The sequence below is a fragment of the Bombina bombina genome, chromosome 11, assembly GCF_027579735.1.
Source record: "Bombina bombina isolate aBomBom1 chromosome 11, aBomBom1.pri, whole genome shotgun sequence".
Taxonomy (NCBI): Eukaryota; Metazoa; Chordata; class Amphibia; order Anura; family Bombinatoridae; genus Bombina; species Bombina bombina.
In genome coordinates, this window is record NC_069509.1 from 161,970,965 (window position 1) to 161,989,812 (window position 18,848).

Below are 18,848 nucleotides of genomic sequence, written 5' to 3' on the forward strand. Positions count from 1 at the left end.
AAAAAAGGTTTTTTAAAGTGTATAAAAAATGTTAAGGTCAGACTTACATAAATTTTGTCCCTCTCAACCAATAGAACTGTGGGAGTTGTACATATAAGCCAGTGAGCATTAGTAGGAGGTACACAACTGATAGAGTATTACTTTTAATTTAAATGCAAATAGCTTTTACTTTTAAGTAAATAATCTTAATTCCTTTGATTATAGTCATTTAGGGCCAGATACACAGGAACTCTAAGCAAGCACTCTGTAGCATGTTGTAGGGTCAGTACATTTCACCATACTTGGGAGCACTCCAATTATTTCAAAGCAAGAGTAGGCAAAATAATGATTGTATATTTTTCTTAAACATTTTACGGGAAATTAATGTCCCTTCAACATAGACATAAAAAACACTCATTCTTTTCAATCTTGTAAACTGCTTTTAGCATATAAAGTTCTGCTACAGCAAGTGACACAAATTATTTTGCTTTTATCTCAGTCGCTAGCTGCCGGCCTCACATCATGCCAGCCCGTGGAGAAACTCCGTGCCCTACCGCTCTGGTTGTCATTGCAGTATCTTGGTCATAATGGGATTATTGAGAGGATAAAGCATGCTTCACAACTGGTATGTGACAACTGTACGCTCTCTTCACTTTACAGTATCACTTAGTGTGCTGACAGCACTTTGCAATCTGTTAATACTGTATATAGATTTCTGGAGGGCATGGTAACATTTCTGACACAAAGTCATGGAAATCTGCTAGAGGTGATCACTTCTGTATTAAGGCCAATCCAAACATGGTGTGTCTTAGTGTAAATATAAGGGGAAAAATGCATATTATTCTTAAAGGGACATTCCAGCCATAATTGGTATATACAGGGATGTCATTCAGTTTTCAATAGAAGCATGTTTGCAATATACATGTATTAGCAAAAATGCTTCTAGTAAATGCTCTATCTGTTTCAAGAGTGTACTTAAGTATGCTCCGTACACCAGCATTTTAAACATAGTACTAGCTCAGAGAGGTTAAGGTGCTTGCATCATCTGACAATTACTCAATTTGCATAATTGCTGACATGATAAAAAAAAGCCCCCACTGGCTCTCTAAACAGCTGCAGTATTTAAAATTATGTTGCACTGAAAATATCTAGCTATGCTTTATATGCATGTGCAGATAAAATGCAAACACATTGATAATTTATTTACTAGAAGCATTTTTGCCTATGTATGTATATATATATATATATATATATATATATATATAATGTTTCTATTCAAAAGATGTAAATAATATATGTGCTACTCAGTTACGACGGAAATTGCCTTTAATGCAATGTTATTGGTGGCACTCGAGCTACACTATTAACTACACAAAGCGTTACTTGACATAGGAACCCCAGTCCGCTTTTATTGGTCCCGACCTCTGTGTCGTTAGACAACTAAGCAGCCTGGTTTAAGCCTGCCGCCCTAACACTTAAACCCAAAAAGTATATGGTTAACAACAATATATCCAAAGACATCAGGGAAATACTGATTGGGTTTTTGCAGAAGATGGAACTATAACTCATATTTTGTGGTTATGCACAAACTTAACTACATTTTGGGATAATGTCATGGGTTCTGTAAATAAAACACGAGGGGGGGGGGACATATACGCCACAAAGTTCCAATAAAATAATACAGATAAATGCTCAAGATAGTCAAGATGTTTAATGTACAAATGCACTCTCATGTGTCAGAGATGAAAGTTATAGAAAGGCATATAACATTACTTCCACACCATTTATTCTCTTCCATTATAAAACTGTGAGAGTTAAGATATTGTACGTTAAGCATTAACGTAAAATACTGCTTTATTAACGGCAGCTAAAAACGCACAAAACTCAGTTATATGAGATAACTTAAGTGCACAGTTAGGAGCACAAATTCCAATAACTCCCACTAAAATATATCAAAACATTAGCTTCAACACTACAACGATCCAGATGAGTACAAATGAAGAGCGCCCTAATCGCCCTCACGTCTTTTCACTGATTTCCACTTACTACCAAGATCCCAATTGTAACTTCTGCAAACAGCTTAAACCATTAGAATTGTGTGTGCATTGTAAATATGTCATTCAGTTTACAATAGTTACCTGAGATGGTGTTCACATTCTGAAGCATTCTGGGATGTTTCATCAGAACAATGTGTGGACGTATACATATTTGGTATCAGTTTACTCATTATAAATGAGAATGTAATATATAACATACCATATGTTTTTTTAGAATAAGCGATTTTCTGCAGTGTATCTGAAAATAATGTATTTAAAAATAAAATATTCCGAAAAATTAAATGGCTGCACGATAGCTTTGTGAAGTTAGGATTCGCAGATGTAATTTTATTAAAATACTTAACCTGCCATATTCCAAAAGGGACCACTGTCTACTAGCAGGGTGCGAGTGCACTCACAATGCACTTAGCGTTCCTTGATCCTCAGTAAATTACAGCATAGTGGATGCAGACGGTAAACTCACTGCTTTTGCTTATTACGGTATTCTATACTGTGGCTGGGCAAATTTTATTTTTAGTAAGCATTATAGATAAACGTCCTTTCTAAAACACTTGTGTCTCATTAAAATCTATTCACATCCTGTATATTTCTAGAAATGATAAAAGCATGTAGATTAAACAGTGTTCCTATGCTTCCTTATGTAGATAAATTAATTATTCCACATACAATACCTATGGGAAAGCTGTACATTCATGTGCAAAATCATAATAAACTTCCACAGCAGAGAACATAAAGTCCAGAAGGTAATTGTCAGCATGTTTTAGCATAAAAATAGATCCTGCCCAAGGAACCACCTACTGTTCCTGAATGCAATAAACATCATCAAAATAATGACACAGTTACGGTTTATAATAAAAATGGTTTCCCCTTAATGTTTTCTGATTTGTTCTACCTGCTTCAGTGTATTAAATGTATGGGAAATAATTCCCTTTTGTATTTAAAATAGCTGATTCTAATAATTTTTAAACAATCACCTATTTTTGCTTATGGACATGTCTATAAAAATGGACTGAGCCTGCAGGTAAAGCAGATCTTCATCTGTGCCTAAAAAAAAGCCTAATAAATAGGAATTGGAATGCTAATTATGGCGTAGAGGGCTTGGTGAACACAACCAGCTATTTCAGATTAAAAAATCTATACTAACTTCCCCCACGGTGTGGTTAATCAGTTCTATGTAAACAGTCCCCTGTTTACATAGCTCTTCTATAGAGAACATATGTATTCATATTTTCAGTATAGGTCATCGTTTCAACTGGCAAAAGCAGCTATTTCAAATAACAAACAAGGTAAAGCAATCAATTTAATACACTCCAGCAAGTAAAATGGATAACACATTAAAGGGGAGAAAATGTTGAGTACATTGTTCCTTTAAAGGGGCATTCTAGTCTGTCATTTTGTTTGCATCACTGACTTTAGCTAACTATAGGATCAATCACAAAAATTCTCTTAGACTTCAATGGTGAATTTTGTAGGAAAAGCTTTAGATACATTATTTTAAAGGATTGTAACCAACCCCAATGTGTTTAACCCAAGCCAAACATGTACAGTGAGCCAATCGTGCTCTTACACGTAAACATTCTTCTTGGTAGCTGCAAAGTTTGTGGCTCTTGAGTTGGACCCTTATTCTGGGGTTAACACTTTAGCTAGGGTCAGTACAAATGGCACGCTCTCATGAATAATTGCATGTAATACTGTCATAAAAATGTCCCTTTAAAGGCTCATTAAAGGGACACTGAACCCAATTTTTTTCTTTCATGATTCAGATAGAGCATGACATTTTAATCAACTTTATCATTTACTCCTATTATCAAATTTTCTTCGTTCTCTTGCTATCTTTATTTTAAAAGCAGGAATGTAAATCTTAGCAGCCAGCCCATTCAAGGTTCAGCACCATGGATAGCGCTTGCTTATTGGAGGCTGCCATTTTCCCACCAATAAGCAAACATAACCCAGGTTCTCAACCAAAAATGGTCCGGCTCCTAGGCATCACATTCCTGCTTTTTTAATAAAGATAGCAAAAGAATGAAGAAAATTTGAGAATAGGAGTAAATTAGAAAGTTGCTTAAAATTGCTGCTCTATCTGAATCATGAAATAAAAAATGTGGGTTTAGTGTCCCTTTATGGGCATTTTTGCTGCATTTTGAGAACATTTTGTTTCTGAGCTAAACTAATTATTGTTTACACTTAATGGAGCCTGTCCCTGCCCACCAATAGCAATGTAGGAGTCGTCCGACTCCTTATCTATCAGCCAGTGAGCAATCTGTACCTGGGCACGTGTTGTGCATAAACATAGGTTTTCAAAGTAAACCGTTTTAGCTGAAACTTTTTCATGCAAAAAAAGTTTAACATTTTAAATAGTTCTCCTTCATATGCATGACCGACAATATTTTAGTATATTTAAATATTTGTTAATATAAAAATGTTGGAATACTAAAACTCCACCCATTGCTCTTCGTTACTGCTTTTAAGTAGGTCCTAAAGCTTATTACATTAGATATTTCTGTGCCCGTTATCCATCCGCAAAGCACAAACAGGAAACATTTTAGTTTTTGTGCTGCCTTTGGCGCAGTAATATGCCTACCCCTTCAATTTTATTCAATATTTGCCACAAAACCAAACCTCAGACACATGGAAGGTGGTCATGCACCCCCACTAGATGACCAATGACCACTGATTTGTAATAAAATAAATCTATAAAACATTCAGTGGGCATAGGCGCGGGAAAGCTACATGGCATAGAACTACCACTCAAAATTACGCCGCCCTCAAATTATGCCACCCTAAGACAAAATTTGCTGTAACCTTTTGAGCAGACAAAAACTTCAGAGCTGTAATTTTAGGGACTTATAACTTCCCTAATATAACCAGGACTCATGGAGCTGTGACTAACCGAATTTCAATTTGAATTGTAAGATTTTGAATTGGTCTACATATATATCTGTATGTGTGAACCATTAATTGGTTCCTTAATACTGTAGCTCCTACAGTCTGTATACATTTGCGAACCTCTGCCTTATTTCATGCTAATGTCATATTTGCAGATCATATCTGTTATTCTGGAAATTATTAGATTTGTTCATTGCACTCTTCAATTACAGCAAGGTCAGAGCCATTTCTCTACTAATTTCCAACTATATATGGAGAGCCCCAATCATTTTGTTTAGAGAATGAATTGATTTATTTATTTGCTGCCTCCGTGGTTGTTGTAAGGACATTTTTGCTGCCAGCTGATGCGTTTTGTATGAAGGTCAGATTTAAAACGAGAAGTAAATTGGTCACTATGGGAACACTATAAAAATGTTATTTTACTGCTATAGCCTCCCACGCTTAGCAGTGGAATATTTTTTTTTATAATGGTCATCAAAATAATAGAGAAAAAGAGAATTTAAGCATTTTTCAGGGGATGGAGGGTTGGCATCTTGCTTCATTCTTTCCGGTGTGATTAATTTAAATTTTTTGTTGTATTTTCTATGAAAACAGGGACTTATTTTGAGACTAAATGGTTTAACCACTTGGTATCCTAAATATCACTACTACACACTGTTTTACAGTAAAATCCACTTTGCATTTATATAAAATGATGAGCAACAACCCCTGTAAATACCATGTGTGATTTCTACAAACATATACTTTTAAAATAAAAATTAAATTAACAATTAAAAGAAATGTTAATTTTGTTAAACACAGAAATTCATGTGAAATAACTTTTGTTTTTTTTTAACAGAGTCAGAGGCTGCTGGAAAATTTAAAGAAGCTGAACACTATTAAAACTTCGGTACAGTATATGTTGACAGTTAAGATGTGATATTTAACGTAGGTAAAATAGAGTTGGAATTTCCTTCGGATAAATCATTTCATTAATTATATTATTTTGGCCACCAGTAAAATAAAACAAAAGGAAAAAATTACAGTTATAAAAAATGAATTCTCTAAATTATTTATTTTTCTATAGTATATTTTGTATCTGTCATCCATTTTATTTTAAGGAACATTAAACCCAAATAATTTCTTCCATGATTTAGATAGAACATACCATTTTTACTTCTATTATCAAATTTGCTTCATTCTCTTGGTATCATTTATTGAAGAAGCAGCAATGCACTTCTGGTTTGTAGCTGAACAATCGGTGTGTGTATTTTATATATATATATATATATATATATATATATATATATATATATATATATATATATATATATATGCAGCCACCAATCAGCAGCTAGAACCTAGGTTATTTGGTGCTTTTGAACTCACCTAGATAAACCTTTCAGCAAAGGATAACAAGAGAAGGAAGCAAATTAAATAATAGAAGTAAATTGGAAAGTTGTTTAAAATTATATGCTCTGTCTAAATCATGAATGTCTAATTATGACTTTACTGTCCCTTTAACTTATTTTTTTTAATTTAGGCACGGTTTGGCTACTTAGAATGCTTGAAAACATAACTGTAAATATGATATCAAGTTGTTAAAGGGAAGCTATAACAATAGACAAATTATGTGATGTAGATGTTGGAATTAACAGAAAAAAACAAGTATTGCTGCATTAAAAATATCCCTTTTATTCTGCCTCGCTGTCATGTTCGCTATTATTTATGTCCTAAGCAGTGGTATTTGTATTCCTGTAAATGGCTGACCCAGAAATTTGTTTGAAGATGCTAAAGCCAGGCAGACAAATTTCATTTATTGACAGACTTCTACAATGAACGTGCTCTTGAGATGACATAACATCCTAGGTGCAGGATTAAATAGAAGCTCTGTGTTTTTCATTCAGAGTATTGATCTTAGACAGATATGAACTCTGATACATTTGGAGCTCAGCCTATCAGTCCATCTGGAAAGGAAACTACATTTGATGACTCACAAAATATCCCCACATGCTTACACTCTCCTAACCTGTCTTCCTGTGGTCATCCATTTACATGCGTCTTAACAAATGGAAGATTGCAGTTTATTTTATGAGCATCAGCGCCCATCTGCTGTGGCTTTTTTTGTTTTATATTTTAAGGATTTATAAGTGTGGAGAGTGCATTTTCTTTTGTTGCTTTGTTTTTTTAAATATAAATAAAATACTTGGGATCTGAAGTGAGTCAAAGGAAGAAAGAGTAAGCAGAATAACTAAGCCATGCATTTGGATATTAAACCTGGGGGGAGGATGCTAAGTTTGAACATTTCTATCTAATAACAAAACAAGAAATGTTATGATTGACATGAATTTTTAGTGTACAGAGTTTGCCAGTGATTGGGGAAAAGCAATAGGTGGGGTCTTATTCGGTAATCAGATCAGACCCCATAGCCCAGCAGCTCCCATTGGTTAACTGACCATATTGGACCTCCGATAACTCCATCAGATGACTTAATAGCACCTGTCACACATGCCCAATTAGACCTGTCCCCTTTTGTATACATATTACTTGATGTCCTATTGAAATGCCAGACTGTCCTGTTAAGTACTGGACTCTTTTCGACTTGATGTACAGTTTGTATCAAAATTGCTTTAAAGGGACCTCAATGTATAAAAACATGTTTGTACATCCTGAATTTTGCATGTGAGAAATTCCATATCCTTACAAATGAGTACAAACGTGCCAGTGTTTGTCAGAAAAGCACAAAAAAATGTGTATTTTATTATTTAATATTTGTTCATCAGCCACAGTCCCTTAAACCTTAGCAGCATTTTACAGGGAAATGGTACAAAGCATAAATTCTCCATGCCTGAAAAGCACTGGAATATATAGCATAGAGTCATGATTAACCCTTTGAGTGCTAAGCACTTTCCCACCTGGGTGCTAAGCACATTTGAGGGTTTTTTAATTTTACATTTCTTTCATGTAATTAGCAAGAGTCCATGAGCTAGTGACGTATGGGATATACATTCCTACCAGGAGGGGCAAAGTTTCCCAAACCTCAAAATGCCTATAAATACACCCCTCACCACACCCACAATTCAGTTTTACAAACTTTGCCTCCGATGGAGGTGGTGAAGTAAGTTTGTGCTAGATTCTACGTTGATATGCGCTCCGCAGCAAGTTGGAGCCTGGTTTTCCTCTCAGCGTGCAGTGAATGTCAGAGGGATGTGAGGAGAGTATTGCCTATTTGAATGCAGTGATCTCCTTCTAAGGGGTCTATTTCATAGGTTCTCTGTTATCGGTCGTAGAGATTCATCTCTTACCTCCCTTTGCAGATCGACGATATACTCTTATATATACCATTACCTCTGCTGATTCTCGTTTCAGTACTGGTTTGGCTATCTGCTACATGTAGATGAGTGTCCTGGGGTAAGTAAGTCTTATTTTCTGTGACACTCCAAGCTATGGTTGGGCACTTTGTTTATAAAGTTCTAAATATATGTATTCAAACATTTATTTGCCTTGACTCAGAATGTTCAACTTTCCTTATTTTCAGACAGTCAGTTTCATATTTGGGATAATGCATTTTGATTTGACCATTTTTTCTTACCTTAAAATTTGACTTTTTCCCTGTGGGCTGTTAGGCTCGCGGGGGCTGAAAATGCTTCATTTTATTGCGTCATTCTTGGCGCGGACTTTTTTGGCGCAAAAATTCTATTTCCGTTTCCGGCGTCATACGTGTCGCCGGAAGTTGCGTCATTCTTTGACGTTATTTCGCGCCAAAGATGTCGGCGTTCCGGATGTGGCGTCATTTTTGGCGCCAAAAAGCATTTAGGCGCCAAATAATGTGGGCGTCTTATTTGGCGCGAAAAAATATGGGCGTCACTTTTGTCTCCACATTATTTAAGTCTCATTTTTTATTGCTTCTGGTTGCTAGAAGCTTGTTCTTTGGCATTCTTTCCCATTCCTGAAACTGTCATTTAAGGAATTTGATCAATTTTGCTTTATATGTTGTTTTTTCTCTTACATATTGCAAGATGTCTCACGTTGCATCTGAGCCAGAAGATACTACAGGAAAATCGCTGTCAAGTGCTGAATCTACCAAAGCTAAGTGTATCTGCTGTAAACTTTTGGTAGCTATTTCTCCAGCTGTTGTTTGTATTGATTGTCATGACAAACTTGTTAAAGCAGATAATATTTCCTTTAGTAAAGTACCATTGCCTGTTGCAGTTCCCTCAACATCTAAGGTGCAGAATGTTCCTGATAATATAAGAGATTTTGTTTCTGAATCCATAAAGAAGGCTATGTCTGTTATTTCTCCTTCTAGTAAACGTAAAAAATCTTTTAAAACTTCTCTCCCTACAGATGAATTTTTAAATGAACATCATCATTCTGATTCTGATGACTCCTCTGGTTCAGAGGATTCTGTCTCTGAGGTTGATGCTGATAAATCTTCATATTTATTTAAAATGGAATTTATTCGTTCTTTACTTAAAGAAGTTCTAATTGCTTTAGAAATAGAGGATTCTGGTCCTCTTGATACTAATTCTAAACGTTTAGATAAGGTATTTAAAGCTCCTGTGGTTATTCCAGAAGTTTTTCCTGTTCCTAATGCTATTTCTGCAGTAATTTCCAAAGAATGGGATAATTTGGGTAATTCATTTACTCCTTCTAAACGTTTTAAGCAATTATATCCTGTGCCGTCTGACAGATTAGAATTTTGGGACAAGATCCCTAAAGTTGATGGGGCTATTTCTACCCTTGCTAAACGTACTACTATTCCTACGTCAGATGGTACTTCGTTTAAGGATCCTCTAGATAGGAAAATTGAGTCCTTTCTAAGAAAAGCTTATCTGTGTTCAGGTAATCTTCTTAGACCTGCTATATCTTTGGCTGATGTTGCTGCAGCTTCAACTTTTTGGTTGGAAACTTTAGCGCAACAAGTAACACATCGTGATTCTCATGATATTATTATTCTTCTTCAGCATGCTAATAATTTTATCTGTGATGCCATTTTTGATATTATCAGAGTTGATGTCAGGTTTATGTCTCTAGCTATTTTAGCTAGAAGAGCTTTATGGCTTAAAACTTGGAATGCTGATATGGCTTCTAAATCAACTTTACTTTCCATTTCTTTCCAGGGTAACAAATTATTTGGTTCTCAGTTGGATTCCATTATTTCAACTGTTACTGGTGGGAAAGGAACTTTTTTACCACAGGATAAAAAATCTAAAGGTAAAAACAGGGCTAATAATCGTTTTCGTTCCTTTCGTTTCAACAAAGAACAAAAGCCTGATCCTTCATCCTCAGGAGCAGTTTCAGTTTGGAGACCATCTCCAGTCTGGAATAAATCCAAGCCTGCTAGAAAGGCAAAGCCTGCTTCTAAGTCCACATGAAGGTGCGGCCCTCATTCCAGCTCAGCTGGTAGGGGGCAGGTTACGTTTTTTCAAGGAAATTTGGATCAATTCTGTTCACAATCTTTGGATTCAGAGCATTGTTTCAGAAGGGTACAGAATTGGTTTCAAGTTGAGACCTCCTGCAAAGAGATTTTTTCTTTCCCGTGTCCCAGTAAATCCAGTAAAAGCTCAAGCATTTCTGAAATGTGTTTCAGATCTAGAGTTGACTGGAGTAATTATGCCAGTTCCAGTTCCGGAACAGGGGATGGGGTTTTATTCAAATCTCTTCATTGTACCAAAGAAGGAGAATTCTTTCAGACCAGTTCTGGATCTAAAAATATTGAATCGTTATGTAAGGATACCAACGTTCAAGATGGTAACTGTAAGGACTATCTTACCTTTTGTTCAGCAAGGGAATTATATGTCCACGATAGATTTACAGGATGCATATCTGCATATTCCGATTCATCCAGATCATTATCAGTTCCTGAGATTCTCGTTTCTGGACAAGCATTACCAATTTGTGGCTCTGCCGTTTGGCCTAGCTACAGCTCCAAGAATTTTTACAAAGGTTCTCGGTGCCCTGCTGTCTGTAATCAGAGAACAGGGTATTGTGGTATTTCCTTATTTGGACGATATCTTGGTACTTGCTCAGTCTTTACATTTAGCAGAATCTCATACGAATCGACTTGTGTTGTTTCTTCAAGATCATGGTTGGAGGATCAATTTACCAAAAAGTTCTTTGATTCCTCAGACAAGGGTAACCTTTCTGGGTTTCCAGATGGATTCAGTGTCCATGACTCTGTCTTTAACAGACAAGAGACGTCTAAAGTTGATTACAGCTTGTCGAAACCTTCAGTCACAATCATTCCCTTCGGTAGCCTTATGCATGGAAATTCTAGGTCTTATGACTGCTGCATCGGACGCGATCCCCTTTGCTCGTTTTCACATGCGACCTCTTCAGCTCTGTATGCTGAAGCAATGGTGCAAGGATTACACGAAGATATCTCAATTAATATCTTTAAAACCGATTGTTCGACACTCTCTAACATGGTGGACAGATCACCATCGTTTAATTCAGGGGGCTTCTTTTGTGCTTCCGACCTGGACTGTAATTTCAACAGATGCAAGTCTCACAGGTTGGGGAGCTGTGTGGGGATCTCTGACGGCACAAGGAGTTTGGGAATCTCAGGAGGTGAGATTACCGATCAATATTTTGGAACTCCGTGCAATTTTCAGAGCTCTTCAGTTTTGGCCTCTTCTGAAGAGAGAATCGTTCATTTGTTTTCAGACAGACAATGTCACAACTGTGGCATACATCAATCATCAAGGAGGGACTCACAGTCCTCTGGCTATGAAAGAAGTATCTCGAATCTTGGTTTGGGCGGAATCCAGCTCCTGTCTAATCTCTGCGGTTCATATCCCAGGTGTACACAATTGGGAAGCGGATTATCTCAGTCGCCAAACGTTGCATCCGGGCGAATGGTCTCTTCACCCAGAGGTATTTCTTCAGATTGTTCAAATGTGGGAACTTCCAGAAATAGATCTGATGGCGTCCCATCTAAACAAGAAACTTCCCAGGTATCTGTCCAGATCCCGGGATCCTCAGGCGGAGGCAGTGGATGCATTATCACTTCCTTGGAAGTATCATCCTGCCTATATCTTTCCGCCTCTAGTTCTTCTTCCAAGAGTAATCTCCAAGATTCTGAAGGAATGCTCGTTTGTTCTGCTGGTAGCTCCGGCATGGCCTCACAGGTTTTGGTATGCGGATCTTGTCCGGATGGCCTCTTGCCAACCGTGGACTCTTCCGTTAAGACCAGACCTTCTGTCACAAGGCCCTTTTTTCCATCAGGATCTGAAATCCTTAAATTTAAAGGTATGGAGATTGAACGCTTGATTCTTGGTCAAAGAGGTTTCTCTGACTCCGTGATTAATACTATGTTACAGGCTCGTAAATCTGTATCTCGAGAGATATATTATAGAGTCTGGAAGACTTATATTTCTTGGTGTCTTTCTCATCATTTTTCTTGGCATTCTTTTAGAATACCGAGAATTTTACAGTTTCTTCAGGATGGTTTAGATAAGGGTTTGTCCGCAAGTTCTTTGAAAGGACAAATCTCTGCTCTTTCTGTTCTTTTTCACAGAAAGATTGCTATTCTTCCTGATATTCATTGTTTTGTACAAGCTTTGGTTCGTATAAAACCTGTCATTAAGTCAATTTCTCCTCCTTGGAGTTTGAATTTGGTTCTGGGAGCTCTTCAAGCTCCTCCGTTTGAACCTATGCATTCTTTGGACATTAAATTACTTTCTTGGAAAGTTTTGTTCCTTTTGGCCATCTCTTCTGCTAGAAGAGTTTCTGAATTATCTGCTCTTTCTTGTGAGTCTCCTTTTCTGATTTTTCATCAGGATAAGGCGGTGTTGCGAACTTCTTTTGAATTTTTACCTAAAGTTGTGAATTCCAACAACATTAGTAGAGAAATTGTGGTTCCTTCATTATGTCCTAATCCTAAGAATTCTAAGGAGAAATCGTTGCATTCTTTGGATGTTGTTAGAGCTTTGAAATATTATGTTGAAGCTACGAAATCTTTTCGTAAGACTTCTAGTCTATTTGTTATCTTTTCCGGTTCTAGGAAAGGCCAGAAAGCTTCTGCCATTTCTTTGGCATCTTGGTTGAAATCTTTAATTCATCTTGCCTATGTTGAGTCGGGTAAAATTCCGCCTCAGAGAATTACAGCTCATTCTACTAGGTCAGTATCTACTTCCTGGGCGTTTAGGAATGAAGCTTCGGTTGACCAGATCTGCAAAGCAGCAACTTGGTCCTCTTTGCATACTTTTACTAAATTCTACCATTTTGATGTATTTTCTTCTTCTGAAGCAGTTTTTGGTAGAAAAGTACTTCAGGCAGCGGTTTCAGTTTGAATCTTCTGCTTATGTTTTTCGTTAAACTTTATTTTGGGTGTGGATTATTTTCAGCAGGAATTGGCTGTCTTTATTTTATCCCTCCCTCTCTAGTGACTCTTGTGTGGAAAGATCCACATCTTGGGTAGTCATTATCCCATACGTCACTAGCTCATGGACTCTTGCTAATTACATGAAAGAAAACATAATTTATGTAAGAACTTACCTGATAAATTCATTTCTTTCATATTAGCAAGAGTCCATGAGGCCCGCCCTTTTTTTGTGATGGTTATGATTTTGTATAAAGCACAATTATTCCAATTCCTTATTTTATATGCTTTCGCACTTTTTTATCACCCCACTTCTTGGCTATTCGTTAAACTGAATTGTGGGTGTGGTGAGGGGTGTATTTATAGGCATTTTGAGGTTTGGGAAACTTTGCCCCTCCTGGTAGGAATGTATATCCCATACGTCACTAGCTCATGGACTCTTGCTAATATGAAAGAAATGAATTTATCAGGTAAGTTCTTACATAAATTATGTTTTTTTTTTAAATATTTCTTTTTAACTTTTTTTTCTTTTCTTTTCAGATCCCCAAGACTTATACCGTTGGAAAGGTTAGGCGATTATCTTTCCAACGGTGGGTCTTGCGGGTCTGTAGCTGCTTAGATGCCTGAGATACAGGCTTCTAAGCAGCATGCCCCCTTCTCTATAATGTCCATTGTCTTTTTTTTAATGTCATTACACGTGACGTCACCACGCAAAACGTGAAGCCACGGCAATGCCTGTCATTATACAGGCTCGATCGCCGGGGTAGGAGCGGGTGGGAGCCCCCAGATCTCCCTCAAGGCAGGAGAGTGCTAGTGACAGCTCTGAGCCGCCGTTAGCACCTGAGTGAGAAACTCTGCAGCGGCTCAGAGCCGTCGTTAGCACTCAAGGGGTTAAAGGGATTTTTTTCTTTCATGATTCAGATAGAGCAGCAATTTTAAGCAACCTTTTAATTCACTCCTATTATCAGTTTTCTGCGTTCTCTTGGTATCTTTATTTTAAAAAGCAGGAATGTAAGCCGGCCCATTTTTGGTTCAGCACCTGGGTAGCGCTTGCTGGTTGGTGGCTACATTTAGCTACCCAGGTGCTGAACCAAAAATAGGCCGGCTTCTAAGCTTACATTCCTGCGTTTTCAAATAAAGATACCAAGAGAGAGAAGAAAAATTGATAATGGGAGTAAATTAGAAAGTTGCTTAAAATTGATGCTCTATCTGAATCATGGAAGAAAAAAAACTTGGGTTTCATATCCCTTTAATATTTCTCACCACTCATCTGAATTAAGATAGACTTGATTCCTTGTTTTCACTGTTTATATTAGAAATAATAAAGAATACATTACAAGGACTTGTTAGTCGTATGCTAAAATATCTTCCTCTTTACAGATGTGCTGCATCACTTTCAAATGATTTAGCATTTGGGTAAATTATTCCTTTAATCCAGTCAGTGTTTTCAGATTGTTAACTCCAAGAATAATGATGTCCCTTTGTATTCTGCTCTTTAATAGGGATAAGCCTATATTAAAATGATTTAATAAAACTCTGGATACATAGATGTAATGAAAACGTGGGCAGCTGCTTGCTATGTTATGTTTGCTGCAAGGGGAGGATTTTTTTTGGCAAGGGGAGGATTTTTTTTGGCGGGAAGGGGAATGTTTTACAGGGTAGTAATGGGTTCATAAAATGTTTAAATGGCTAATCTGATTGACAAAGTTAATCCCCTTGCACTTCCGTAATGGACTATACAATGTAGTTTTATGAAGCTTTAGCACAGTAGTATTTAAAGGACTATGTAACAGCGCTCCTCTAGTAACAAATAATGTTAAATCAAAGCAAACTTAAAAAGATTGTGATAAAAAATCACAAACAACTTACTTGTTTTCTTGCAAAATGAACACTTAGAAATTGTCAGTGGTAGCCACTACCTGTAGTGACATAAGGAAGCAGACATGCTGAGAACTTACGTTGCATTCTGCCTCCTCTGTGCATGGGCAAGAAACTGAATTTCTGTTTCTCTGGACAGTAAGCCATGTCAACTTACTCTAGAAGATTTAGGACATCAGGCTATGGGCTCCATTTAACTTACTACACCAACTCTAAAGTGGTGTTTCTCAAATGTCCCTGCCAGTGGCTTGTACAGTGATAAATAAGATCAGCGTTTTGTTGCGCACTAGCCGCGATTCCGGACGGACAGGGGTGGAGATGTGCACCCTTATCACTTCGGCTGTTAAATGGACCCCTATATACGCCTTCCTGAAGAGACCCCAGTCCCCTTGTGGGGCTGCAACAGGAAATAATGGACCCTGCACCACAAAGTTTGTATTTATCAGTAAATTCAATCTAAACTTGCTTAGAAATAATTGAAAGGTTGTATATTATATCTCAGGAAGGCATAAATGTATTGTCATGTGCATTTTATGTTTTTCTTGTGTGCTATTAACCTTTTCTTTGTTAATCTTTTCAAGGTTGAAAATGAGGACAGCTCACCAGTGGTTGTGTTCAAATTCAGTTATGAAGGATCAAAATCAGGTTAGAATTTTTTTTCCCATTTCAAAACTCTAATTTTGCTTTCAGCATTGTTAAAGGGGGTTAACCACTTAGTTATCTGGGAACGATATTCAATGAGAATGTGCCTTTAATACAACTTACATTTGAGGCGCATTTGGAGTTGAGCTGTAATTAACCAGAATGTTCGTAGCAATGTTAATAGAAGAAATTTGGGTTTCATATACCTTTAAAGGGATATTAAACATTGCCCATTTGGTAAAAACAATTATGTTAAATCAAAGTAAACATAAAAATATACAGATTATGTTAAAAAAAACAGCAACCAACTAACTTGTTTTCTTGCAAAATAATGAAAACTCCCATTGATGGAGAGTTACACCCCTCAAGTATAAAAACAAAAATGTGTTTGTTTTTTTTCAGAACAGGAATATGTTATTAAAATTATTTTTTATTTTTTTAAATGCAACAAAAAAAAAATCCAAGAAGTTTAATGTCTCTTTCCACTTTTATAAATTTGATCATGTAGGTCACTGCTCCATGATTGTTATATGGTAAATTTTATCCTAGGTCATATAAGAAATAGAACAGTCTTCGGCCAGGTTTTGCATGCTAGTTTTTTACTTTTTTATTTTTACTCTCTATTGGTTTGTAATGTTTTTAATGTATCTTTTAGATTCAACTCTTAACTTGACCACAGTTGAAAGAGAAGCTGACGCTATGAATCAGTGGGTAAGTGTGCTGCATGCAGGTTTTTTCTGTTGATTGCAGTCTTACATAGACGTGAAGATTAATAATCAGATTTACGAAATGTTATCGGCTGCTAACGCTCATGATAACCTAGGGCCTGACCCTCTTAAATGATAACCCCTGTAAATTGAGGTTCACCTTTTAATCGCTATAATATAAAAACAACAACAATATAAAATGCACACACACTTTCTATAATAGTAATAATAATTATACATACTTTATAATAATAATTACCCAATAAAAGATTGATTTGTATTTCTCCGCTGCCTTGAAAGGATCCAGCTGTACTAAGATAAATTTTGGGTGCAGTGGGTGGCACCCACAGATTTCTTGGGGACTTTAAACCAGGGTGCCAGGGTCTAATTGTAAGGCGCCAGTGGTTCCTCGGCACCTGGGTTTGTCAAGCCCTGACCTAAGGTGAAATTGTTGGTCATTATCTTTGTGACACAGTAACACTAAGCTGACATAATGTTTGTTTGCAGCTTGGAGAACAGCTGGCTATATTAGTTCCTGCAAGTGGTGTGGATGTGGTAGAGCTGGAAGATGAAGGCACTTGTGTTTGCTTTAACCCACTAATGACATCTGCAGGTAAGTTTACGTTTACTGGTTTTGCAACTTTAATGATCAATAGAGAAAATGATTATTATAAATATTGGTTTAATCAAACATTAATCGGTGCAAATTTTCTTCTCTTTGGAATAATGCATACAAATTAACCACTCCTGCTAAACCGCTTATACAGGAAATGTGTTAAAGGGATACTTAACCCAAATTTTTTATTTTATGATTCAGATAGAGTAGGGAATTTTAAGCAAATTTCTAATTTACTCCTATTATCATTTTTCTTCGTTCTCTTGCTATCTTTATTTGAAAAGAATGTAAGTTTAAGAGCGGGCCCATTTTTGGTTCAGAGCCTCGGTAGCACTTCCTGATTGGTGGGTAAATGTAGCTACTAATCAGTAAGCACTACCCAGGTGCTGAACCAAAAATGGGTTGGCTCCTAAGCCTACATTTCTGCTTTTTCAAATAAAGATACCAAAAGAACGAAGCCAAATTGATAATAGGAGTAAATTAGAAAGTTGCTTAAAATACTTGCTCTATCTAAATCATGAAATACATTTTTTTAGGTTTAGTATCCCTTTAACATACTCAACAAAATTCACTGTTATTCCTGACTCATTATTTAATCGGTTATTAGAACTTATTACTTGGAGTGATACTTTATTTTGTAATAATAATTCTTATTTTTTTTGAGAATAAGAAAACTGAGCATCTTGGAGACATTTTGTACTAGATACTTACTAGTCCAGGATTAGTGAAGTAGTGACAATGTAAACCATATGCATTCATGTATATTTATGTATTTATTGAGTCCGTTCTGAAAATAATGTCCTATAACTCCGTTCCTTTTAGTTACAACATGTCAAACGTCAGTCACTGTGATCCTCAGATCATCTTTATTAAAAGGCAATAGAAGTCAAATTTAAACTGTTGTGTAGATAAAAAAAAATCTAATTTATTTATATTATAAAAAGTACCTCTTCCTCGTTATTTCTATAAATATGTTACTAAATGTATAACATTTTTGCAATCACTGTAGCCATATAGTGGAGGAGTGGAAATTTCCAGCTGTGTGTACGTGTATATATATTGCGTCCATAAGTAAGTGGTATACAATTCAAAATTAAAGATTTTCTAGTTCTCAGAACTTATAATGCACCCTTGTCATGGTTAACCCTGCTACATATATGTCCCTAATTGCGATTAACTGATAACAACTGCAAAACAAAGCATTTTCATTCTAATATTATGACAACAGTGAGACTTGTGTGGCTGCTCCAAACAAGGCAAATGGTCTATGGAGTTTGGCTATTGATAAACATTTGCAATAAAAAGCATATTAATTTGTTTTAAAAACATTTAGACCTGGCTGGTATGTTATTCTATAGCAACACAACAGAAATGTATTGTAATTACAAGGTGTTTACTGTGCCTTTAATGGTGACAAGAAATCAAAAGTCATACTCCTGAAACTACCTAGTTATGTTCTTATGGAAAGGACCTAATTTCAAAGAATACCATGAAAAAGATGTACATTAGTTTGACTACCATGCCCCTTAAAGACTGCACAGTTTCCCCTTTTTTTTGCAGAAAACAGAAATATCCTCAAAACGAAGAGGTCACTTTACATTTTTACTTTATTAATCTCAAAATGTCAAACATCAGAACAAAACTTTATGAACATATTTGTACAATTACAAAATAGCTGTGGTACCACTCTAGAATAGCCCTCTACTAACATTAGTTAGCTAGAGGTTTATCTCCAGTCTTTGAGTTAAAGGGACAGTCTACTCCAAAATTGTGATTAT

The 18,848-nt window shown here is 36.3% G+C and overlaps 1 protein-coding gene across 1 annotated transcript in view; it reads left to right on the forward strand.

Moving 5' to 3' along the window:
* PDXDC1 (pyridoxal dependent decarboxylase domain containing 1) overlaps positions 1–18,848 on the forward strand; it is a 95,863-nt gene that overhangs the window by 60,790 nt on the left and 16,225 nt on the right. Inside the window, 5 exon segments of the mRNA XM_053694738.1 lie at positions 479–604; positions 5,761–5,811; positions 15,687–15,750; positions 16,403–16,458; positions 16,962–17,067. Coding sequence (XP_053550713.1) covers positions 479–604; positions 5,761–5,811; positions 15,687–15,750; positions 16,403–16,458; positions 16,962–17,067 — 403 coding nt within the window.